This window comes from Podarcis gaigeae, assembly GCF_964106915.1.
Source record: "Podarcis gaigeae genome assembly, chromosome: 13".
Taxonomy (NCBI): Eukaryota; Metazoa; Chordata; class Lepidosauria; order Squamata; family Lacertidae; genus Podarcis; species Podarcis gaigeae.
Window position 1 is genome coordinate 2,805,699 of NC_139689.1, and position 25,386 is coordinate 2,831,084.

The window sequence follows — 25,386 nt, forward strand, 5'->3', positions numbered from 1 at the left end:
TTCATCCACCGGATTCACGGGACAGCCCATAATATGTTGTGCTGTATTCACCACCCTCTGTCGGCACTTCCTATCACTTGATGTCAAACCAGCGTACCACACCGTGATGCAGTATGAAAGGACACTTTCTATTGTGGACCGGTAGAAGGAGATCATCAAAGGTTGATTGACATTGTTCTTTGGCAATTCTCTGAGAAGACGGAGTCTATGTTGGGCTTTCTTAACCATCTGGGTTGTACTGATTTTGTATTGTATTGAAATGTGACAGGGTGGGGGGGGGGGTGTGAGAGAGAGGGAGAGAGAAGTTCGTGTCTTCCTGAACAGGACATGTAAAAGGAAGTATTTCATGGAGCTCAGAGTTAAAACTATGGAACTCCCTTCCACTGGAGACAGCGATGGCCACTGACATAGATGCCTTAAAAGAGGTTTAGACAGATTCATGGAAGAGGAGGAGAAGGCTATCGGTGGCTACTAGCCACAATGGCTGTGGTCTGTCTCCACAGCTGGAGACAGCAGCTGGAAACCCCAGGAAGGAGGAGAGGGTGTTACTGTGCTCAGATTCTGCTTGTGGGCACCTGGTTGGCCACTGTGAGAACAGGATGAAGGCGATGCCACACCTGGTTAGGCTTTCAGGTTCCATTCCGTACTATCTAGGCCCTCTTAGGGGCCAGTGACTCCGAGGATCACGTCTTTGGGGGATGTCACCAAGCTGCGACCTTTGCTTCCGCAGAGCTCTTCTTCTCTTGCCAAGTCTCCCTTTCCATGCTGCTGCTTTGCGTTGGCTGTTTGGTATCTTGGGTCCGCTGGTCCCAGTCGAGGGACGCAGTGGCTTGGTGGTGGTGGCTCCCTCTGCAGGGCTCCTTTTTTTTTTTCTGGGCCAGCGCTGCCCCTTTTGCAGTGAGCTTTGTGGACTTGCCGGCTGTGGGCTAACGCGGTGTCTCTTGTCTGTTCCTTCCCTTCCAGGGTTTTGTTAAAGATGTCCACGAAGACTCGGTCACGATATCCTTCGAGAACAAGTGAGTGTCCGCAAGAGGCGTTGCGTGCCTGCACCATACTCTGCTGTTTTGTCAGAGAGCTGGCTGGCCCAGATCGGCCCGTCCTTTTCCAGCCCTCTGGAAGTAGTGGCTGCCCCTGTGTCCTTGAGGTCCATCGTGTGATGAGGGTACAACTCTGGTATAGCGGCTCAGAGCCACCTCTGGCAATGAAACCCCACTGACCTAGCAGAGCAGGGGCTTGTTTGCCTAGACATAGAAAGCTGGCACCTTGTGATATGAACGCTGTGTGGGGCTGGTCCCTATAGCTCCAGGCTGGCTCCTAGGAAATTGAAATTATATCCTTGCGGACAGTCGCTGCCCCCAACCCATGTCCCTTGCTCTCACCCAGGAAACAAGCACACCAAGAACTCTGGAAAAAATAAGTTTCAAAAGTGGGAGTGGTCCCTGTTTAATATTTTAATATTTCAATATTTTAATGTTGTATTTTAATCTTGTTTTTAAGTTGTATTCCTTCAACTTGTTTTTATTATTGCTTGTTAGCCGCCCTGAGCCAGGCCTTGGCTGGGGAGGGCAGGCTATAAATAAATATTATTATTATTATTATTATTATTTGCAAATCGATAGTCAATTGTAACAAAAACTAATCCATTCAAAAGTATGTATTCTGAGAAGGATTACAAACTCAAACAGAGATTACAAACTCAAACTCATAAGGATATGTATATGAATGGGTCAATTTTTGTTACAGTTGACTCTTGATTTGCGAGTAGGGACCATTCCCACTTTTGAAACTTATATTGGCCAGAGTTCTCGGTCTGCTTTTTTTCTTGGTATATTTAATAACAAGAACTCCAACTTATTTAACCTCACCCAGGAAACGCCGGCCATTCCCACCCCCTGCTTTGCACTCTGGTGGCAGCTGGGCCGAGGGGAAGAAACAGGGAGCTCCGTTCTTGCTTTGTAGCAACTCCTGCCAGTGGCTAGATTGCTCTCCCCACCAAGAGTTCACTGCCTGTCTACCAGCTGCTGTATCGAACTAGGCACCCCCGGGCTACCAAATACAGCAGCGCAACAGAGCTCTCTCACTCTGGCTGGGGGTCCCTTCAGGAGATGTCAGGAACTCCCCACCTGTCAGAGCACACACAGTTGTTTGGTCACCCCCCCCCCCCGGGAAGTGGGGAAGGTGGTTCCTTCCTCCTCAATCTGGGCTTCCCCCCTTCTTCATCTTCAGTCTTCGTGTCCCTTGAGCCAGACACCCCTAACCCTGTTCTCCCAGACTCTGGAGACAGGAGGTTGCGGGGATGCCTGCTAACTTTGTCACCCACCTGTGTAGGCACCGCACAGCATTGGTGGTGGCCCCGATCCCCCAGCAGTTATGGAGCAAGGGGGCTGAACCCCAGCCCCACCCTCCTAAAGATCTCGGCATGCACGCTGGAAGCTTATTGCAGAGCGAAAACCTTGGCACTTGCAAGCAACACGATGGGTTTTTTTTTTGTTTGTTTTAAGTGCTGCTTATTGGAGGGGTGGGGAGGCGAACGTGCCTGAAATTCCTGACTCAGCAGAAAGCCAGAAGCGTCTGCCGGAGGAGAGAGGTTTGAGCCGCTCGCAAAGGTCCTTCCTCGGCAGCTGAAGCGTCAGGGAGACACGTGTCTCTGCAACAGCTGTAAGGAGGGAAGCCACCCTGGCCTCTGGGCGCTGCAGTCAAGCCACCGTCTGCTCCCACCACCGCCACCCCGCCCGGAAAAAATAAAAAGCTTTGTTGGCGGAGGTTTTGGTCCTGCTCTCTGCGAAGAGCAGGTGCTGGCTTTGCTGGGGCTCTCGCTGACAGGCCGCCCGAGTTTGCGGCTCTGGTTGTCAGCCAGTAAGGGACTAGTGAGCAGAGGGAGGCTGGCAGCCTGCCAGCAGCTGTGTCTGGCCGCCTCAGTCTCCCCACCCGGAGTGGTGTGGGCGTGGCGGCGGTATGCAGATGCTGTCTAATTGCGCTGAAGCTAATGAGGCAGCCTTGCAGCACCACGGCCAGTTCCCAGGATTGTGCTCTGACAGGGCCGGAACACAGCCGCAGCACGATCTCCCTGCGAGAGGCAGGGCGGGCTATAAATACCCACCGAGTGGCTCTCTGTCGGCCCCAGTCTCCAGCCCTCCTTGTGGTGTTTCCTGAGTGGGGGATTTGTCCTTGTGTTCTCCTCCCCTCATTTCTTTCATCTTTCCTCTTTTCTTCCCCTCTCACCTCCCCAAGAATGCTTGCATGCTCTTAGCAGACTTCCTTGCCTCTAAACTATTTTGACCCCCATCAAGTTATGGTACCGTGGCCTTTATGTCTAACCAGCAGCGTCGCCAAATAGTTGTGGTTCCTAGGAGCCAGCGTTGAATATTTAAGAGCCAGCGTTCCTTAGCTCTGGTGGAAGGGGGGTGTGTGTGGAATAAAAGCCACAAGGTGATACATTTGATTTCCTCGGTGCGTGTGCAGCCAGGGGTCTGGATTTTTTCCTGGCAGGTGCAATTGTTGTTGGAAAAGCATGTTGCTAGTAGCGGGGGGGGGGGAGTTCAGGCCGGCTGCCGTTGTCCGATGCATGCTGCTGAGTCATTAGAGAAGAGAAGAGCTTGTTAGGAATGGAGGGGGAAATTTGGAGTGTGCTTCTACGAAGCAGCCATTCCGAATTTGTGGGAGGGACGTGTGCCAGTGTTGACCCAAGGTCCCTGCTGCTTTCACCTGTGCAGAATTCGACCCTTGGTATTGTTCAGCCCCAAGCACCTCGCATAGCTTGTGAAGAAACATTGTGTGTTGATGGGTAGCTGGTCTCCCCTTACTGTCACCTGGAATAACTCTCTGCCTCTTCCCAGCTGGCAGCCCGAAAGGCAAATCCCCTTTGGCGACGTGCGGCTGCCCCCACCTGCAGACTACAGCAAGGAGATTTTGGAAGGGGATGAGGTGGAGGTGAGTGAAGGCTGCCAAGAGGCTTTCCGCACCCTTCTGGGGGTGGGGGTGGACCGGCGGGTGATTAGGAAGCTGCTGTGAGTGGAGGGTGGCCCCCTAACTTGAATTTCCCTGTCCTCTTAGGTTTATTCCCGAGCCAATGAGCATGAGCCGTGTGGCTGGTGGCTGGCCAGGGTTCGAATGATGAAAGGAGATGTAAGTATCGGACAAAATACACCCCCCCTTGAAATATTCCCGGGCATTCAGTGAGGGGGCATGTCTCTCTCACCATTAACACATTTAATGCGCTGAGCCCCTTCCGCCTCCCCGGCACATGGTAGGAGCTCTCCATGTGCATAGCAAATGCTCACAGATTGGCTCCCAGAGCATCTGGGCGCCATGGGCCAAAATGCGGAATAGTGACGCTGCTGCAATGCAGATGTTCTTATGATGCTTCTGTGACGTGTTGTTGTGAGGTTGTCGTAATCTGCCTTAAGTTCACTCGATGGGAACAGGTAGAGTATAATTTTTTTTGTCAAGTACATAAAAATAATGAAAGGAAGCAGACTTCCAGGGTCGTAAGCCAGCCTGAATTTGCAGGCGTGAAAGTTTCCACTTCCCTCAAGCAGCAGTGTTCAGTGGGTTTCTTAGTGTGAACATAATTTGTTCTGCATTTCCAAGGAAGACTGTTGCATCCAGAGTGGGGGAGGGGAACCTGCAATTAAAGGGGGGGGACTGTGACCCTAACCCCATGGAAGAGTTTTCCAGGGTTTTTTTCTTCCCAGAGGCAGTTAGAATTCACTTTTCCCCTCCTGTTTGAGTTTACTTCGGCTTAACAACTCAAAAGGCAGAACGTAACTACAGTTCCTTTGGGCTCTTCTTTGTGGCTCCCTCTGATCTCGTCGTCCTCTTACAGTTCTACGTCATAGAATACGCCGCTTGCGATGCCATCTACAATGAAATCGTCACGTTGGAGCGGCTGCGGCCCGTCAACCCCAGCAAAGTGGCCACGAAGTGCAGCTTTTTCAAAGTCACCATTGCGGTACCAGAGGATCTCAAGGAGGCGTGAGTGTTAACATAAACGCAAATCAGATTGTTGGTGCTGACCTTGAGAGCCCTAAACAGCCCCGGCCAAGTATACCAGAAGGGGCGTCTCCACCCCCATCGCTCAGCCCGGACACTGAGGTCCAGCTCCGAGGGAGGGCCTTCTGCTCGTTCCCTCATTGTGAGAAGCGAAGCTACAGGGAACCAGGCAGAGGGCCTTCTCTGTAGTGGCACCCTCCCTGTGGAATGCCTTTCCTTCAGATGCCAAGGAGATAAAGAACTGCACAACTTTTAGAAGACATCTCAAGGCAGCCCTGTATCAGGAAGTTTTTAATGTTTGATGTTTAATGTTTGATCAGGAAGTTTTTAATGTTATATATTCTGTAATCCGCCAGAGTGGCTGGGGATACCCAGCCATATGGGTGGGGTAACAACAACAACTGTGTGGGAGAGGGGGAGCTTGTCTGCCAAATCCACATTCTTTCCGATTCAAATCTCTTATCAGCCCACATCTGCTTGGGATTGATTTTGCTTGCACTGTGCAGACATTTGCTCCATCTGAAGGGAAAAAAGCCTAAGAGCTTCTTCACAGAAGGGAAGAAGGTTTCAGGAGGTGCGCTGTTGAATGAGTCAACTTTTCTGAATAAGCAATATGTAAGGCGCTGTGGGTTAAACCACAGAGCCTAGGGCTTGCTGATCAGAAGGTCAATGGTTCGAATCTCCGTGACGGGGTGAGATCCCGTTGCTCGGTCCCTGTTCCTGCCCACCTAGCAGTTCGAAAGCACATCAAAGTGCAAGTAGATAAATAGGTACCACTCTGGTGGGAAAGTAAACGGCGTTTCCGTGCGCTGCTCTGGTTCGCCAGAAGTGGCTTAGTCCTGCTGGCCACATGAACCGGAAGCTGTACGCCAGCTCCCTCGGCCAGTAAAGCGAGATGAGCACCGCAACCCCAGAGTCGGCCACGACTGGACCTAACAGTCAGGGGTCCCTTTACCTTTAAGACCTTCTTAAACCAAATGTGAAGGGAAATGTTCACTGCATTTCTCCATCCTTGGGCAGTAGTCATTCTTGTCTCAGCCCACAAATATATAACAAGAGTTTTACAAACTAGCTCTGCACTGTCCTCCTCGAACGTTGATCGTAAACGTAGCCTGGCATCGAGACTCCCTGGCCTACCTGTAATCTCAGAGATCTCTTGTAAAACCTGTCTCCAAACTTCACGTACAGATTCACAGGTCCACCGCACGTGGAAGCCTGAACTTTTAGCAGCTTAGGTTGGCGTCCACACTTTTCCGAAGCTTCTTACCGTTCCTCTGTTTCCTCTTCGCAGCTGCTCAAACGAAAACGTGCACAAGGAATTCAAGAAAGCCGTGAGCGCGAACTGCATCTTCCTCAGTTCCACTAGCAGTGAGCTCGTCATTCTGGTAAGGGTCTTCCTCCTCTGTTCCAGGGGTGGCGTCTGCCTGATTAGCTGAGCCAAGTTGGGAGGGAAATGCCTGGGACTTGTTCTCAGAGCCGGAACCTGTGCGGCTCTTCACTCCCCTCTAGTGGCAGGAACTGCAGATGACCACTAAATGCGCAACTGCAACTTCTATATCTGCTTGGTGCAGTTCTTGCGTATTTCTCGTCCAGACCTGTGAAGGATTTCTCGTTTTGCACTTGGGACATGATAAAGGGCATCTTCCCAGGGTGGCCAGGGAGTTGGGGGAGTTCTCTCGCTTCAGAGGAAATGATCCTCTCCAGGACCTGTGGTTTCCGTGTTAAATTTCCTTTAACTTTAACTGGGTGGATAATAATAATAATAAGAAGAAGAAGAAGAAGAAGAAGAAGAATGATAATAATAATTTTTATTTATACCCCGCCCTCCCCAGCCAAGGCTGGGCTCAGAGCGGCTAACAAGCAATAATAAAAACAAGTTGAATGAATACAACTTAAAAACAAAATTAAAATACTACATTGAAACATTAAAATATTAAAATGTAGCCTCATCGCAGGAGGAGAAAGGAAAAGAAAGAAGAAAGAGGGGGAGGGAATCAAATTGGCTCCAAGCCAAAGGCCAGGTGGAACAACTCTGTCTTACAGGCCCTGCGGAAAGAAATCAGATCCTGCAGGACCCTGGTCTCATGAGGCAGAGCGTTCCACCAGGCCGGAGCCAGAGTTGAGAAGGATAACTGACAGCTTGAATTCTTGTTAGACAAAACACCTTAAAACCTGGTGGGGCAGTTCTGTGTCGTAGGCTCACCTGTGTTCTTGGTTTGCCAGCACATGGCAGCCTAACTAACCTTTGCGCTCTCGCTCTCTCTCCCTGCAGTCCACAAACGAGTCCACCGTCAAGAGGGCGTCTCTGCTGGGCGACATGCACTTGCGCAGCATCCGGACTAAGCTGATGCTCATGTCCCGGAATGAGGAGGCCAACAAACACTTGGAGGTGAGAGAGAGAGAGAGGGGACCCTCCGAGTGCCACAGCGCCCCCTGAGTGCAGGAGTGGAGAAGTCTCTGGCTCAGGACTAGCTGACAGTAGCTGCCATCCTGGGCCCGAAGGACAGGAGTGCAAAGCGGGGAGGCAGAAGGGCGCCTTTCTAAAATGCGAAGCAGTGCTGGACAATGCAGTGTTTCAGTTTGGGAGAACTCCCTGCCAGATAGATACCAGAAGATGGCCAGAAGCCCATCTGGTTCTCCCAGTTGGCCAACCAGGTACCTCTTATGGGAAACCTGCAAGCAGGGACCCGAGCCAAAAGAGCCGCTCTCCCCTCCTGCGGTTTCCAGCAGCTGGTATTTGGAAAGCATGCTTCTGCCTCCAGCTGTAGCGCAGCGTTCTGTGAAAGTCCCAAGCTTGACATAATAAAATAATAATATATTATTTATACCCCGCCCATCTGGCTGAGTTTCCCCAGCCACTCTGGGCGACTCCCAGTCGAGTGTTAAAACAATACAGCATTAAATATTAAAAACGTCCCTAAACAGGGCTGCCTTCAGATGTCTTTTAAAGATAAGATAGCTGCTTATTTCCTTCACATCTGCTGGGAGGGCGTTCCACAGGGCAGGCGCCACTACCAGGAAGGCCCTCCGCCTGGTTCCCTGTAACCTCACTTCTCTCAATGAGTGAACCGCCAGAAAACCCTTGGCGCTGGATCTCCGTGTCCAGGCAGAACGATGGGGGTGGAGATGCTCCTTCAGGTCTACTGGGCCTTTGAGGCCATTTAGGGCTTTCAAGGTCAGCACCAACACTTTGAATTGTGCTCGGAAACGTACTGGGAGCCAATGCAGATCTCTCAGTATTGGTGTTAAAAGGTCCCGGTGGCTGCTTCCAGTCTAGCTGCCGCATTCTGGATTAGTTGCAATTTCTGGGTCACCTTCAAAGGTAGCCCCACATAGAGTGCATTGCAGTAGTCCAAGCGGGAGATAACCAGAGCATGCGCCACTCTGGTGAGACAGTCTGCGGGCAGGTAGGGTCTCATCCTGCGTACCAGATGGAGCTGACAGACAGCCGCCCTAGACATAGAACTGACCTGCACCTCCATGGACAGCGGTGAGTCCAGAATGACTCCCAGGCTGCGCACCTGGTCCTTCAGGGGCACAGTTGCCCCATTCAGGACCCACGTGCCAGCCTTAGTTGATCCAGTCTTATAAGACCTGCTCTGTCTCCAAGCATGGCTGCCTGGCTTGAATGTTGGGCCTTTTGTGTGGGGGGGGGGGTGAGGGCCCAGGCTTGAAAAAAGAGGTGGGACTCACGCGACTTCTGAGACCTGTTTCCCATCGTGCCTCTGCCTCTCCCCCCAGACGAGTAAGCAGCTGGCGTCGGCATTCCAGGAGGAGTTCATGGTGCGGGAGGACCTGATGGGGCTGGCCATTGGAACCCACGGGGCCAACATCCAGCAGGCCCGGAAAGTGCTGGGTGTCACTGCCATTGAGCTGGATGAAGAGACCTGCACCTTCCGCATCTACGGGGAGGTAGGGGCCGGGGCTGCTTCTAGACTTCTGGGAGGTGGGCTGGGCTGCTTTCGTTTCGCTTGGTGCTGGTGTGTAGAGAAAAGGAACAAAGACCCACCTGATAAATGAATCCTGTGAGTGGGGCCGGAAACTCCGGTTGTGGGGCTTGGTAAGCAAGGCGGCTTTAACTGAGGAGGAACAAACTTTGGGGTCTTTTGGCCTGGAGGGAGAAAGGCCCGGCCTGTGGCTGTGCAGTGGGAGGATCTGCAAACAGTATGTCAGGCCTGAGCAGCCTTGGTGGCCTAAAACCTCGCAAGCCACCAGCACAGTGTGTTGAGATGCTTGGCATGCTGTTCCCCTTTGCTCCTCTGCAGACCCCGGAAGCCTGCAAGCAGGCCAGGAGCTTCCTCGAATTCTCCGAAGACTCTGTTCAAGTCCCTCGGAACCTAGTCGGTGAGTGAGGCAGTTTTCTAGCTCCAGGACGAACCCTGATGGAGCCTCCCATTCTTTCTCTCCCTTCACAAAAACCTAAGTTTGTGAAACCAGATTCGTAAGCCAGTTCTGCCTTGGAGTTTGCTTGGGAGTTGAGCTGCAGCAATTCTGCTTCAGAAAAACCAGGATTTAGACATGCAGGGGAAGGTTCAGTCCAAGGCACTTGGGAATCTGGTTGGCAGAGCTGTTTCTCAAGCAAAGATTTGTTGCATAGATTTTCCTCGATCAAAGAAGGGAAGGGCGTCAATGATTTTCCTTCCCTGTCATTGGCAACGAGTGCAAATGTATGAGGGTGTGTGTGCAAAAAAGGGGTTATTTTTGGGATGGAGGTGTTGTTTACTAGTGGGTCTCCTCATCCATTGACCTGTCCTCCTCCAAGGCACCATGGTGCCAATTTGCAAGTGATTTGGCGCTAGGGACATAGAGTTAAGGCGGCAGAGCATCGTGCTGACAGCCTGTGTGTGCTTGATTTACGCATGCCCTTCAACTCCCCGCCTTCATTTGCCCCCTGCAGGGAAAGTGATAGGCAAGAACGGCAAAGTCATCCAGGAGATCGTGGACAAATCCGGCGTGGTCCGAGTTCGGGTGGAAGGCGACAATGACAAGAAGAACCCCAGGGAAGAGGTAAATTGGGTTGCAGAGCAGAGAAGCGACAGCAGCAGCTTCTTCCTCTGTGGGTCCCCTGCTCCAGTTCCCAAGCCCCAGCTTTCCGTCTCTTCTCAAAGCCACAGTGTCCCACGTTTGCCCACATGCCACGCCCCATCAAATCATCCCATCTGCGTTTGTCTGCTTTCAGTCCTTGCTGGCTGGTCCAGTTTGTCCCCTGGCTAAAGCTGTCCAAGACACAGACATTGGACAAGAACCAAATGTATGTCTCTGACTCTTTCTTTCTTTCTTTCTTGGATCCCGATAATCTTTCCCTCTCGAAAACTCACACGGGCCTGCCCTCTGTCCCGCTCTGGTCGAAACTCTGCTTTCCCAGAGCACAAAACGTCATCCCTTTGGTTTAACTGGGATGCCTCTGCGGGGAAGGTTGACTAATTGGCTTTAAAGCTGGCAGCCCTGGTAACCTCTCCGTCTTCTGCCTGGGGAAAAGGTGCCCTGCTCTTTGCTAACCTCCCTGTCTCCTTTCCCCAGGGGATGGTCCCTTTCATCTTTGTGGGAACGCGGGAGAACATCAGCAATGCGCAGGCGCTGCTGGAGTACCATCTCTCCTACCTTCAGGTAAGGCCGCTGGTGTGCTTCTCCTGGGCTGTGGCGAGGGAGGATGGGGCCACGGAGCAAGCCTGCTTCCATCGCCCTGGGGCCAGAGCCAGCTTCGCCAGACCCCTCCATTTCGGGACACAGGTGCAGAATGTCAGAACTGCCGCCCAGGTCTGAGGACCTCTGCCGCCCCCCTCAGGTGCTGACATGTTGATGTTTAAAGATCAGCATCATGGGAGGGCAGCTTTCTAGCTACCCCTCCTCCTTCCCCTTGGAATCTGCTTCAGATCTCTGAGCAAGATCACAGGCTGTTTCCAGGACCAAGGGGAAACTGTCAATCTCCTTTTTTATTTTTGCTGTTGGGTGCTGGATATTGCTTACAGCACTGAATTTTTGGGGTTGGTTTTTTGGGGTATGTTACTATACAGTGGTGCCTCGCAAGACGAAAAGAATCCGTTCCGCGAGCCTCTTCGTCTTGCGGTTTTTTCGTCTTGCGAAGCAAGCCCATTAGCGGATTAGTGCTATTAGCGGCTTAGCGGCTTAGAAAAAAGGGGGGGAAAGTCGGAAAAACTCGCAAGACATTTTCGTCTTGTGAAGCAAGCCCATAGGGAAATTCGTCTTGCGAAGCACCTCCAAAATGGAAAACCCTTTCGTCTAGCGGGTTTTTCGTCTTGCGAGGCCTTCGTCTTGCGGGGCACCATTGTACTTACTGGGGATGTGGGTGGCGCTGTGGGTTAAACCACAGAGCCTAGGACTTGCCGATCAGAAGGTCGGCAGTTTGAATCCCCGCAACGGGGTGAGCTCCCGTTGCTCAGTCCCTGCTCCTGCCAACCTAGCAGTTCGAAAGCATGTCAAAAAATGCAAGTAGATAAATAGGAAGGTAAATGGCGTTTCTGTGCGCTGCTCTGGTTTGCCAGAAGCGGCTTAGTCATGCTGGCCACATGACCCGGAAGCTGTATGCCGGCTCCCTCGGCCAGTAAAGCGAGATGAGTACCGCAACCCCAGAGTTTGCCACGACTGGACCTAACGGTCAGGGGTCCCTTTACCTTTACTATACTTACTATGGTTATAAAATTTCATTTTGCACTGTTTGGTTTTGAATTGCAGTCCTGTTTTCTTTGAGTGTGTAGTTTTAGGGGGGGCATAGAAAGCAGCATACAAATAAATGTTGGAATTCTAGCCCGGTCATAGGTATGTGCCTATCAGTCCAGGCACCGGCTGAATTCCTTAGACCTCCCTCCGGCGACTCCCGGCAGGAACAACACGAGGTTCGTTCCGGCGATTTTCCTCAGGCTGTGAGAAAAACACACCAACTGCTTCTCCTCCTCCCTGCTCCCTGCATATCCCCAGGGAGGGGAATCAGACACAGACAGAAATGTAACTACATGCTTTTATTCCTGTCTTTAGCAGTCATACAGTAAAAGATGTCTGCTCTCTTCAACAAACAGAGAGAAACACCAAACTCCACCCATGTACATCCTGTACAGGTCATATGACACATCCTGAGCTCACATCCTGTGCTCAATAAGGAGAATGGACTGCCCCTTCGTTTTCATGGCAACAGTCACATACTTCCTGTTTGGCTTTCCAGCCACAAGCAGCAGACTGAGCTGCTAGAGCCTTTGCTTGCTGCTGCATTGCTGCTTTAGAATAACAATAAAATGAGTGAAGTCCAGAAGGTGTAGCTGCGGTGCCCCCCGAATGCTTTTGTGCAGTTCTTTTGGGGAAGGCGCTTGGGGGCCCTGCAAGAGTCCTGACCATTTGTGTCCTTCCTGCCCGACTTTCCCCCAGCTTTTCCCCCAAACGCTGCTGAGAGATGGCCGGCATAAATTCTACAGCGCTCCTGAAGCAGACACTCTTCCCTTCTTCTCTGCGAGGCCCTTGGCTCCTCCCCGACTGGGGTGGTGGTGGCCTAGGGCCTTGTTCTCAACCCTTTCCCCTTCCCCCTGCTAGGAGGTGGAGCAGCTGCGCCTGGAGCGGCTGCAGATCGATGAGCAGCTGCGCCAGATCGGCCTGGGCTTCCGCCCCCTCTCCAACCGGTCGGATAAGGAGCGGGGCGGCTACACCACGGACGAGAGCACCTCCTCCTCCCTGCACGGCACACGGACCTATGGGGGCAGCTACGGTGGGCGCGGCGGCCGTGGGCGCAGGGGACCCAACTCTGGCTATGGTGAGTTGGGTGAGGCCTGCTGTATTCCTGGTGGCAAAGGACTGCGCCCAGAATATCTGAGGATTGCACACATGGAAGAGCTCTTTGTATCACATTGCTAACATCTCACTAAATCAGCCGTTTAACATCGAATCAGTTGTTTAGCATTCCTCCAAATCAGCCATTTAACATCCCTCCAAATCAGCTGTTCAACATAAATCACTTGTTTTGCATCTCTCCAAATCAGCCGTTTAACATCAAATCAGTTGTTTAGCATCCCACCAAATCACCCGTTTAACATCAAATCAGTTTCACATCTCACCAAATCAGCCCTTTAACCTCAAATCAGTTGTATAGCATCCCTCCAAATCAGCTGTTTAGCATTGGAAGCAGGAAAGACGAGTGGGAACAGGTCCACTCTCCTCGCTCCAGAACAACTGGAGGGCAGAACGTTAGCAGTTTGGGAAGAAGCTCTTGTGCCCGGTGCTGGGTGTTGGATCAGGATAGCGAACTACCAGTGAGTGTGTTTAGGGGTGCCCCTGTCTGGATTGGGAATGAATATCTTCTACCTGGGCTGGGGAGGTTCTGTTGACAACCAAGTTCATTGCTCTGTGTGAAACGTGGTTGTGCAAGCATTGCCTCAGCTAGTGTGCTTGCCTCCTGGAAACTTGATGGAAGCGAGCCTTTATGGTTACAACCATTCGATTATGGGATACCTTTGTGGCCGTAAGAGATTCAGGAAGCTCCACCTGTTGGACATTTTAAGCATCTCTTAAAAACTCATTTGGGACGCGGGTGGTCTAAACCAGTGTTTCCCAACCTTGGGTCTCCAGCTGTTTTTGGACTACAACTCCCATCATACTTGCTAGCAAGACCAATGGTCAGGGATGATGGGAATTGTAGTCCAACAGCAGCTGGAGACCCAAGGTTGGGAAACACTGGTCTAAACCACAGAGCCCAGGGCTTGCCGATCGGAAGGTCGGCAGTTCGAATCCCCTCGACGGTGTGAGCTCCTGTTGCTCAGTCCCTGCTCCTGCCAACCTAGCAGTTCGAAAGCACATCCAAAGTGCAAGTAGATAAATAGGTACCACTCCGCCGGGAAGGTAAACGGCGTTTCTGTGTGCTGTTCTGGTTTCGCCAGAAGTGGCTTAGTCATGCTGGCCACATGACCCGGGAAAACTGTCTGCGGACAAACGTCTGCTCCTTCGGCCAGTAAAGCGAGATGAGCGTTGCAACCCCAGAGTCATCTTCGACTGGACTTAACTGTCGGGGGTCCTTTACCTTTACTTATAAAAGCTTATTTGCCTTTGTTGAAGATTAGGAGCATTTACCCTGCTTGCTGTGTAGCATTTTTATTTTTATAACATGTTGATCTCCATTTGTGGAAATTTTACGGTATTTAGGATATTTTGACATTTAATACTTTTAGAGTCTTGTAAAGCAGTTAGAGCAGCCTTTCTTGACCTGTGGGTCCCCAGATGTTGTGGACTACAACTCCCATCATCCCTGAGCTCTGGCCGTGCTAGCTAGGGGTGATGGGAGTTGTAGTTCAACAACATCTGGGGACCCACAGGTCGAGAAAGGCTTAGTTAGAGGTTTTTATAATGAAACGGTGAGTGCGACCGCCTGCCTGGAGGCAAGCAGTCTCCTGAAGCGTCTGTAACCTGAGGTACCACTGTATTTCTGGAAATGATAAACCGATTTAGGCCGCCAGCAGTCTTTCCCCCTGCTGCACAGGTTCACCTGCAGCATCCAGACTCTAAAAGGGGTGGGGTGTCTGCTGAGAGCAGCTTGGCGGAGCCCCTGCTCTAAGCCCCGCCACTTAAGTTCCCACTTGCGCCCCCTCTTTCCTCGCCTCGTCTCCCTAGCTACCAACTCGGACGTTTCCAACGCTTCGGAAACAGAGTCGGAAAAGAGAGAGGACTACGAGTGTCCGCCGCTCAGCGACCGTGACCCCCGCCCGGAGGACAACCGCAGACGGCCAGGGGTGGGGCGGGGGCGGGGCCCCGCTCCGGCGCCTCGCGGAAGTAGCAGCAGTGGAGGAGGCAGCAGCAAGTACAACAGCTCCTCCATCAGTTCAGGTACGAAAGAACCAGAAGCCTTTTTAGGATCCCTGCAGCCAGAAAGCGGGGGGGGGGGGGCGCTCCATCACTCTTGTGTCCCAAACCCTGAGCAGGATGTTCCTGGGCTGGGTGGCCAGCTGGATTCAAGCGTTACTGTGACTTGGTGGGTGAACAGCCTAAAGACATCTCCCCTCCCATCAGTGGCTGCTGAGCTCTGGATTTTATAGGACATAGGCCTAGGACAGGGTGGTCTAACATGTGGTAGCCTTCTAGGCCTTTTTTTGGAACATTTGATGCCCTAACACTGCCCCCCCTAGAGCCAGGTGAGCAAGGCTTTGGGAAGGCAGCGTGAGGACCCTCTGACAGGGTCCTAGAGTCCTCCAGCCTCAGACCCAAAGCCTATTTCGCATTTTGAAGGAGCTGGGAGGCCTCTAGGACCATAGCTGTCAACTTACAGATTTGAAAATAAGGGACCAGTAACCAAAATAAGGGATTTTAGTCAACCAGTTAAAAGGGACCAGATAATTTTGGAGAGCAGCGCCGGTTTTTAGCCCTTCGTTTCCAGAGGTTGCTGCTCAAGACACCAGCCGATGAAACACTGCAATTAAATAACTACAAGCAGCAATCACTTTTCGCGCAAAACTAAGTCCAAGCTACGAAGATGCTGCTGCAGTTCTGTCTCTTTTGTCTCGTGCTCCATCTGCAGCTCTCAATTCCATCAGGTGGGGCGGGAGGAGGGGGGGGAATAGCGCCCAAAGTAAACCCACAGGTCAGACCATCTATGCTAGTCTACCACTACAAATCTATGGGAGAAGCGTTTGCCGTCCTTCCCTTGTAGCCCTTGGAACACCTGCCCACGCCTCTGCCGCCTCCTCTTCCTCCTCTCTCTGAACTGCTTTCTCTCTGGTTGCCCTCGCTCTCCTCTCAAGGCTCCTCATCAATTCATAGACCATGCCAGGCTGCCCATCTCATTCGGGTCCTTCAGCGGCACAGCCGCAGTACGGCCTAGCGGGAGCGGTGGTGACGGGCAGAGGGGAGGCCCCAGGCAGAAACGCTCAGTTCAGCGGCCGCGAGGAGGATGGCGGCGGAAGGGCCTGAGGCTCCCTCCAGTCCCAGTGGGAAGGGGTTCCCAGGGGCTGAGGCTTATGAGAGGAAGCCGAAGGGGGTCGGGCCGGGCAGCCAAGCAACACAGTTGGAGCCTTCCTCCTCCCTAGCCGGCAGGGAGGGAGAGGAGCTGCTTCCTTTGAAACCCGGGAAATTTAAGGAACATCGATCAATAAGGGACAGCAGCAGGACATGGCGCTGGGATAAGGGACTGTCCCTCCAAATAAGGGACGCTTGACAGCTATGTCTAGGACCCTGTCCCAGAGCCTTTCACCTCTTCCACTAAGCCCGGTGCCTTGCTTCTCCAGCCTCGGGAAGGCGGGCCGAGGCGGAGGGCATCAAGTTTTGACCTCCCTGCCACCTTGCGCAACAAAGACAGTTGACTAGCGGCGTCTTCCCTCTACAGTATTGAAAGACCCCGACAGCAACCCTTACAGCCTGCTGGACAACACCGAAACTGACCAGACCGCGGACACGGACGCCAGCGAGTCGCAGCCCATCAGCAACCGCCGGCGCCGGTCCCGCCGGCGCCGCACTGACGAAGACGCCACCATGATGGACGGAGGCCTGGAGTCGGACAACATGTCTGTCAACGAGAACGGCCTGGGTGAGTGGAGGCCCATTCCCAGCCGTAGGTTGTGGGGATCAGGAAGAGCTAGGAGATGTGGAAGGTGGGGCTCATGGGCTCTTTTTCTTGGCGGAGGGGGTCAGTCTAACATGGTTCTGGTCGCCCCTACCTGCCTTCCCTGCCAGCTTCTAAACACCTGCTGAAAACTTTCCTATTCCTGTTCTGAAGTATGGCAGCAATATTTTTTTTTACAGTGGTGCCTCGCAAGACGGAAAACCCGCTAGACGAAAGGGTTTTCCGTTTTGGAGGTGCTTCACAAAACGAATTTCCCTATGGGCTTGCTTTGCAAGACGAAAATGTCTTGCGAGTTTCTGTGGGGTTTCCCCCCCCCCCCCGTTTTCCTAAGCCCTAAGCTGCTTATCAGCTGATCCGCTAAAAGCCGCTAATCCGCTAAGCCGTCAATGGGCTTGCTTCGCAAGACGAAAAAACCACTATACGAAGAGCCTCACGGAATGGATTAATTTCGTCTTGCGAGGCACCACTGTATCTTGTTTTATCTTTTTGTAAGCCGCTTTTAAGGTTATTATTGTTTTTTACAACCAAGAGGCGTACAAATTTCATGAGATAAATGGCTATAAGCACATTTTTACAACACAGCAATATAGAAATATCTTTGTAAATAAATAAATCTGCTCAAGGTGCCTACTTTGCTTTTAAAGTTGCACCTGTGGTGGCTGGAACTGAGGGTCTGATTCTGCTCACATTTGGCCAGTTGAGTGCCGTTGCCAATGAGACAAAAGAGTCATAAATCCTTAACGCACCTCTGTATCCTGACCTTTGACACTTGAGGGGTTATATTTTTAAGACCCACCTTGTTTTTGTGATCATAAGTTTTTGTGAACTGTTTTTAATATTGTCCGTGTTTCGATGCTGTAACGCACGCAGGGACCTTAGGGCAAAGGGAGAGTTATTTTTATTATTAACGAAATAATAAAATTTCATTAATATTAATGTAAGCTGATGGGATCTCAGCTGACTGTGGCTACCCAGGAAAGAGAACTTAATTCGTTCTGGAGGTCCGTTCTTAACCTGAAACTGTTCTTAACCTGAGGTACCACTCTAGCTAATGGGGCCTCCCGCTGCCACCATGCGGTTTCTGTTCGCATCCTGAAGCAAACCTCGGTTGTCAAGCGTAATCTGTTCCGGAAGACCGTTCAGCTTCCGAAAACCAAGGCGCAAAATCCATTGAAAAAATGGAGGAACGGACCTTGGAAGCCATTTGACTTCCAAGGCGCGTTTGAAAATGGAAGCATTCACTTCCAGGTTGTCTGCGTTCGAAAGCCAAAGCGTTCGATGACCGAGGTTCCACTGTACAGTGGTACCTCGGGTTACAGACGCTTCCAGTTACAGACGCTTCCAGTTACAGACTCCGCTAACCCAGAAATAGTGCTTCAGGTTAAGAACTTTGCTTCAGGATGAGAACAGAAATTGTGCTCTGGTGGCGCGGCAGCAGCAGGAGGCCCCATTAGCTAAAGTGGTCTTCAGGTTAAGAACAGTTTCAAGTTAAGAACGGACCTCCGGAACGAATTAAGTTCTTATCCCGAGGTACCACTGTAATAGTATAGCAGAACTGTGGAGATGGAAGGGGCTGCCAGTGGCCATCTAGTCTAACCACCGCAGTTCAGGAATGACAAATCTTGGGAGTCACTCAGGTTGACAGGCAGCCTTCCTATCCGCCCTGCCTTTTCTCTCCGCCAGAGGAAGAGTCTAAACCGCAGAGACGGAACCGAAGCAGGCGCCGACGCAACCGCGGCAACCGTGTGGACGGCTCCATCAGCCGGGACCGCCAGCAAGGTATCGCCGTTCGGCCTTCCTCTCTTCCTTTGGGGAAGGTTCTGCGCCATCACCTGCTTGGGCTTTTCCGTGCGTGACCCTGTGTCTTTTCCCCCCCTCCCTCCCCATCGCCAACAGTCACCGTAGCCGATTACATTTCCCGAGCAGAGTCTCAGAGCCGTCAGCACCCACCGCGCAAAGAGACCCGAGAGAAGTCGTCGGAGGACAATGCACCCAAGCAGAAGGTGAGCAAAGGCCGTTTTCCACAATTTGGGGCACCTGGAACAAAAACGTGGCAGCTTCTGAGAAAAACAGCAAGAGGTTTTTCTTTGTAATATTTGGGGTGCGGGGAGCCAGAGAAACCAATTCAGGCTTGTTGCCGCAGCTGCCCTCGGGCTGGTCAGGCTGCTGTGATCCTGCTTCTCAGTCCAGACTGGGAAGCCTTGTGATGGTGAAACTGGATTTTGCATCTTGATGCTGCGCCATCTTGACGCCTCTGTGAAGTTCTGATCAGGTGCAATAATGTCCTTTTTATACGGAGTGCGGAAGAAGATGGTTGAGAAGTGAGAAACTTCCTCCATTTTGGGGGAAGTTTATTTTAAACGTGTTAAAAAAAAATAGTCGTTTTGCTTTATTTTTTTATTTTTAAGTAAGGTTTCAGCAGCTGTTCAAGTAACATTTTTTCCGTCCAAGAAATAAACACCGTAGCTGAAGAAAAATTGTCACCATGAAAGAAATATAAAGATACTACAGTGGTACCTCAGGTGAAGAACTTAATTCGTTCCGGAGGTCCATTCTTAACCTGAAACTGTTCTTAACCTGAAGCACCACTTTAGCTAATGGGGCCTCCCACCGCCCTTGCAGCATGATTTCTGTTCTCATCCTGAAGCAAAGTTCTTAACCTGATGTACTATTTCTGGATTAGCGGAATCTGTAACCTGAAGCGTATGTAACCTGAGATACCACTGTATTTCTTGCAGGAAATGATAAACCGATTTAGGCCGGCTGCAGCCATGCCTCTCTCAGGTTTGCTGGGCCTGCTAAGGGGGTCACTGGTTTGCGTTTTGTGGCTTGTCTTCCAGGTTGAGACCACCAGCAAGGTTGTCAACGGCCCCACGGAGAACGGCGAGCATGCCGCCGCCAGCGAGGAGGTGGCTGCCCTAGTGAACGGCGTGTCCTAAGCTCGCATGCGTGCGGGGCCCCTGCCCCAAGTCGCAGCCGGCCGAACCCTCCTCTGAAACGAAAACAATCCCTACTTTCCACCTGCTTGCAACATCTTAAAGAGAAAACGAAATAAACACCACACCAGTCTCTTGTTTAAGAACAAAACCATTATTAAAAAAAAAACAACGAAACGAAACAAATCGACCCGAATCCCAAGGTAATGATGATCTAGCGCTCGTTAAAAGCTTGCCAAAGATGGGATACTCTTCTTTACCACAGCTCTTAACACATCCTGGTTAAGCTTTCAGCAGTGGCAGCCAGACAGGGCAGTGAAAAATTCAAAACAAAACCCCTCTCTTTTCTTTTCTGCCCTCTTGTTATGTCAAAGGGGGGGGGATCTCTGACGCTACCTGAGCTCGTAACCCCCCTCCCTTTCCTTAGAGGCGCACACAGTGTAGGGGGAAAAACTACTATGACTTAACATGCATCTGTTTTTGGTGACTTATAAAAGTTTTTTTTTTCTGTTTAGAAACAAAAATGTGAAGAGAGAAAATAAAAAAATAACTGGCTTTTCAAAACTGGAGAAAGGAGAGGGGGGAGAGAAACCTGTGCCTTTTGATGACGATGCACACACACACACACACAACACACACCGCAAGAGCACAAGAGTGCTCTTGTGTTTGTATTTTTGTTCCCTTTCCTCTTTGACTAGTGAAAAATCAAAGGCGAGGTCACGTCCGGGAGAGCGAAGCAGGAAGGCTGGCCCGCCCAGGGCACACAGAGGGGTCCTGAGGTTGTTTTGGGCTGTGCGCCCTTTTCCCCACCCCAAAGGGGGGGTTCTGGCCACGGAGAGGTAGGACCCTCTTCTCTGCAAACCAGGAGACGGGCGAGGCGGTGCTCTGCTAGGGAGAAACGGGAAACGCGAGGCACCTGCTTTATAGGCCCACCCCAGACCAGTAATCCTTTTCTTAATTCCCCCCCCCCTTTGATTCTAAAAACACTGTGGAAGACAACAGCAAAAAGAGAGGAAAGCGCCAGGCTTTTAGCGCGCAAGCGGACGTGGCAACGTCGCTCCTGGCGCGGCTTGCCTTGAGTTTGTGTGTTTGTGTGGGGGGGGGAAAGGGGGGATTTGATCTGTGACGGTTGAGACTATTTATTTTTCACTGTACAGTATTTAAAAAGAGAATAAAAAACCCAACTCTTGAAAAAAAACTACAACGCCTAAATACCAAGGTTGCTTTCTGTCCTGCCTGCCCTGTTCTCTCTGTCTCTCTTCTCTCTCTGCCCGGTGGGGGGCGGCTTACGGAGAACGAAGCCCCCCTCGGCCGGTGACTCCTGCTGCTCAGGCCTTCAATAAAATGCGACGAGTCTTGCCAAAGTTGGTGGTGCGGTTTTGTCCGACGTCTACAGCCTCTGCACACGGAGAGGGGATATGGGGGTGAGATGTGGCGGGGGGGGGGGGCTTGGAAGGGGTCCCGGCTCAGTCTTCATTCTGCTCGTGCCCAGTGGCTCCTGGCGTTCCTTACAAGTGGATATTTGTGTGAGGGACAGAGGCTGTGCCCCAAGCTAGGTGGACGAGAAGTCTGGCTAACTTAACACCTTACCTGCGGAAGGACCAAATCTGGTGGTTTCTGGAACGAGCGCTGTCTGGGAAGGAGGGCCCCATGACTGACGTTCAAAATCGTAGAATTGGAAAGGATCATACAATCATAGAAATATAGACAACAATCACACGAGGCAGGCAGTCATCCACTGGGAGCTTCCTGGCTGAGGGTCAGAATTCTAACCTGGACCTCCCAGGTCCTAGTCCGACACACAAGGCAGGATAGGCTGCTTTTGTGCAACCCTTGGAGACGTTCCTTCAGCTAGTCTCTGCCTTTCCTGGGGTGCTTTTCCCTGGTTGGTGTCCCAAAAACTGACACTCTTGCGGGGCTCAAATTGCACCTGCCAGTGCCTTTACAAAGGTAAAATTTGCAGGTGGTGCTCCTTTTTCTAAGGAGCGGAGGAAACGGGGGAGGGGGTGGCCCTCTAGCTGAAAAATATCTCTGGTACACATATTAACAAATCAATGGGACACTCTGGGTGGGCTCATCCTGGCACTGTCTTGGAAAGATCCTTTGCTCCGCTGTCATCCTGACACTCCTAGAACTCCAGAATTGGAAGAATCCCTGATGGAGAGCCCAACCAAAGGCTCTTGCTGTCTGAAAGCTTGTCCTACCGCATGGGTAGGCAAACGAAGGCCTGGAGGCTGGATCCGGCCCAATCGCCTTCTAAATCCAGCCCGCAGGCAGTTCAGGAATCAGCATGTTTTTACATGAGTAGAATGTGTGCTTTTATTTAAAATGCATCTCTGGGTTCTTTGTGGGGCATAGGAATTTGTTCTTTCCCCCCCCCCCCAAAATATAGTCTGGCCCCCCACAAGGTCTGAGGGACAGTAGACCGGCCCCCTGCTGAAAAAGTTTGCTGACCCCGTCCTAATGCTTCACCTGAATCTCATTTGAATCCATTGGTTCGGGTTCTGCCTGCTGGAATCGCGGCAGATTTTATTCAGGTGCAAAAAAGGGGGCGGATTTGGAATACATAACTGGCCCGTGGTTCTTTAGTCGTGTCCACCTCTTCGTGACCCCCTGGACCAGAGCACGCCAGGCACTCCTGTCTCCCACTGCCTCCCACAGTTTGGTCAAACTCATGCTGGTCTCTTCGAGAACACTGTCCCACCAATATACAGTATATAACATAATAGCAAGCAAACCAGTCATGTCCCCAGGCCCAGTTTAAAAGGCCACGTGTCTCACTCAGCCAAAGTCCTGGCGCTAAAGAAATATTTCCGCCTGGCGACTAAAGCTATGCAATAATGTAAAAGGGTTTGGTGAAGGTGCCAGACGAGCCTCCCCAGGGAGAGCATCTCATAGAGGGAACGTCGATTTTGTTGTTTAATCATTTAGTCGTGTCCGCCTCTTCGTGACCCCCTGGACCAGAGCACGCCAGGCACTCCTGTCTTCCACTGCCACCCTTATGTTGGTAGCCTCGAGAACACTGTCCCACCATCTCGTCCTCCATCGTCCACTTCTCCTTGTGCCCTCCATCTTTCCCAACATCAGGGTCTTCTCCAGGGAGTCTTCTCCTCTCATGAGGTGGCCAAAGTCTTGGAGCCTCAGCTTCACGATCTGTCCTTCCAGTGAGCACTCAGGGCTGATTTCCTTCAGAATGGAGAGGTAGGATCTTCTTGCAGTCCATGGGACTCTCCAGAGTCTCCTCCAGCACCAGAATTCAAAAGCATCCATTCTTCAGCGATCAGCCTTCTGGCATGCAAGCCTCCCAGCACCCTTTCTCCCCCCCCCTTCCACAGGTAAGTCTGCAGGTAAAGGAGGAAGGAGCTAGGCCCACCCCTTCCCTTCCTCCCACCCAATCTCCAGTCTCACAGAAATGCGCATTCAGAAGACAGAAACTGCAGGTGGGGTGGAGGGACATATTTTTTTGGGGGGGTGGAGTTCCTGGTACCACCTGAATGACTCACCTTTGGGGCAGATTCTGATTCTTGCCTGGGCTCTTCCTCTCCACTTGCCCCCCCTCCCACCTAAAACTGGCTGTATTGTAAAAGGCTAATGAGGGTAAAATTGGATAAAAATCAAAATTGGGAAAGGAGTACGACAAGGCTATATATTGTCTCCCTGCTTATTTAACTTATATCCAGAATTCATCATGCGAAAGGCTGGGCTGGATGAATCCCAAGCCGGAATTAAGATTGCCGGAAGAAATATCAACAACCTCAGATATGCAGATGACACAACCTTGATGGCAGAAAGTGAGGAGGAATTAAAGAACCTTTTAATGAGGGTGAAAGAGGAGAGCGCAAAATATGGTCTGAAGCTCAACATCAAAAAGATCATGGCCACTGGGCCCATCACCTCCTGGCAAATAGAAGGGGAAGAAAGGGAGGCAGTGAGAGATTTTACTTTCAGGGGCTCCATGATCACTGCAGATGGTGACAGCAGCTAACAAGCAATAATAAAAACAACTTGAATGAATACAACTTAAATAAAATATTAAAATGCATTAAAATGCAGCCTCATCACATGAGGAGAAAGGAAAAAAGAAAGAGGGGGAGGGAATCAAACTGATTCCAAGCCAAAGGCCAGGCGGAACAACTCTGTTTTACAGGCCCTGCAGAAAGAAATCAGATCCTGCAGGGCCCTGGTCTCATGAGACAGAGCGTTCCACCAGGCCGGGGCCAGTGCTGAAAAGGCCCTGGCTCTGGGTGAGTCTAATCTGACTTCCTTGGGGCCCGGGACCTCTAGGGTGTTGCTGTTTATGGACCTTGAGGCTCTCTGTGGGGCATACCGGGAGAGGCGGTCCCGTAGGTACGAGGGTCCTAGGCCGTGAAGGGCTTTAAAGGTCAAAACCAGCACCTTAAATCTGACCATGTACTCCACCGGGAGCTCTGGCGGGAAGGTAAACGGCGTTTCCGTGCGCTGCTCTGGTTCGCCAGAAGTGGCTTAGTCCTGCTGGCCACATGACCCGGAAGCTGTACGCCGGCTCCCTCGGCCAGTAAAGCGAGATGAGCGCTGCAACCCCAGAGTCGGCCACGACTGGACCTAAGGGTCAGCGGTCCCTTTACCTTTACTCCTTTGACATGCTTTCGAACTGCTAAATTGGCAGGAGCAGGGATTGAGCAACATCACGGGGATTCAAACCGCCAACCTTCTGATCGGCAAATCCTAGGCTCTGTGGTTTAACCCACAGCGCCACCCGTGTCCATAGGAGAGGACCCAAATCACAGGATTCAGAAGGCAACAAAGGAGATTCCGACTAAACATTAGAAAAAGCTTTCTGATCCTGAGAGATCTTTGACCCTGCAATGGACTCCCTTTGTAAGGTGGTGGAAATTCCTGCATTCCAAATCTTCACTTCTAAGATTCTACAAAATGCAATAAAATGATAATAATCTCAGGGGTGTTGTTTTTTTTTTCAGCGGGTGGAGGGTTTCCGATTGCATTGCAAAGACATTTCCCCCTCTAAGTCAGGGCTTAAAATCAACCCCCAGCCCTTCCAAAAAAAGCCTATGGCTCATCAAACTTAAGACAGGTGGGCCAGACCCCTGGGAACGACCTTCTCTTCACTTGCTAATGAGGCTGTTAAGCCCTTGCAGCAAAAATGAATATTCAAACACTCCCCTATCAGGGCTTTTGAGAGGATTACAGCACTCCTGGAGTTTTGGGCGGGAGGGAAAGCTAGGCAGGTGTAAACAGGTGGAACATTTTTGGGAAAGGGGGAGGAAATCTCCATCAATGTTTCAAGCAACAGCAGGATTCACTAGGCCTGTCCTGCAGGTTTTTTTATGGGGGGGACTGACGGACTGCAACTGCCGCAACTGCCGTCATGCTCTGGCTACTGATGGATGCTTTGAGTTCCAAGTTGCAGGCAGAGACCATCTTGCCTGCCTAATAATAATAATAATTCTTCCCCCCCCCCAGCATTTTATTTCTTTTTTATTGTTGTTGTTGAGTTGTTTAGTCGTGTCCGCCTCTTTGTGACCCCCTGGACCAGAGCATGTCAGGCACTCCTGTTTTCCACTGCCTCCCGCAGTTTGGTCAGACTCATGTTTGTGGCTTCGAGAACACAGTCCCACCATCTCGTCTTCTGTCGTCCCCTTCTCCTTGTGCCCTCCATCTTTCCCAACATCAGGGTCTTTCCCAGGGAGTCTTCTCTTCTCCTGAGGTGGCCAAAGTCTTGGAGCCTCAGCTTCAGGATCTGTCCTTCCAGTGAGCACTCAGGGCTGATTTCCTTCCGAATGGAGAGGTTGGATCTTCTTGCAGTCCATGGGACTCTCAAGAGTCTCCTCCAGCACCAGAATTCAAAAGCATCCATTCTTTGGCGATCGGCCTTCTTTATTAACATTCTTATATTACATTGGTAAACCTTGTCAT

General features: G+C 51.4%; 2 protein-coding genes across 3 annotated transcripts in view; one reads left to right on the top strand and one right to left on the bottom strand.

The window, feature by feature from the left end:
- The window catches only part of FXR2 (FMR1 autosomal homolog 2), a 32,386-nt gene extending 11,549 nt beyond the window's left edge, over window positions 1–20,837 (top strand). The window contains exons 2-18 of one of the 2 annotated variants that reach the window (XM_083706717.1): window positions 964–1,016; window positions 3,837–3,930; window positions 4,054–4,125; window positions 4,826–4,974; window positions 6,284–6,377; window positions 7,265–7,381; window positions 8,734–8,904; window positions 9,258–9,336; window positions 9,890–9,999; window positions 10,172–10,243; window positions 10,513–10,599; window positions 12,532–12,748; window positions 14,596–14,808; window positions 16,301–16,501; window positions 18,221–18,316; window positions 18,434–18,540; window positions 19,378–20,837. In XM_083706717.1, coding sequence (XP_083562843.1) covers window positions 964–1,016; window positions 3,837–3,930; window positions 4,054–4,125; window positions 4,826–4,974; window positions 6,284–6,377; window positions 7,265–7,381; window positions 8,734–8,904; window positions 9,258–9,336; window positions 9,890–9,999; window positions 10,172–10,243; window positions 10,513–10,599; window positions 12,532–12,748; window positions 14,596–14,808; window positions 16,301–16,501; window positions 18,221–18,316; window positions 18,434–18,540; window positions 19,378–19,476 — 2,031 coding nt within the window. In that variant the 3' untranslated portion in view covers window positions 19,477–20,837. The remainder of the gene's footprint in view (window positions 1–963; window positions 1,017–3,836; window positions 3,931–4,053; window positions 4,126–4,825; window positions 4,975–6,283; window positions 6,378–7,264; window positions 7,382–8,733; window positions 8,905–9,257; window positions 9,337–9,889; window positions 10,000–10,171; window positions 10,244–10,512; window positions 10,600–12,531; window positions 12,749–14,595; window positions 14,809–16,300; window positions 16,502–18,220; window positions 18,317–18,433; window positions 18,541–19,377) is intronic. The other variant, XM_083706718.1, reaches the window with a different exon arrangement.
- SENP3 (SUMO specific peptidase 3) overlaps window positions 1–25,386 on the bottom strand; it is a 150,996-nt gene that overhangs the window by 19,171 nt on the left and 106,439 nt on the right. The gene's annotated exons all lie outside the window — the stretch shown is intronic.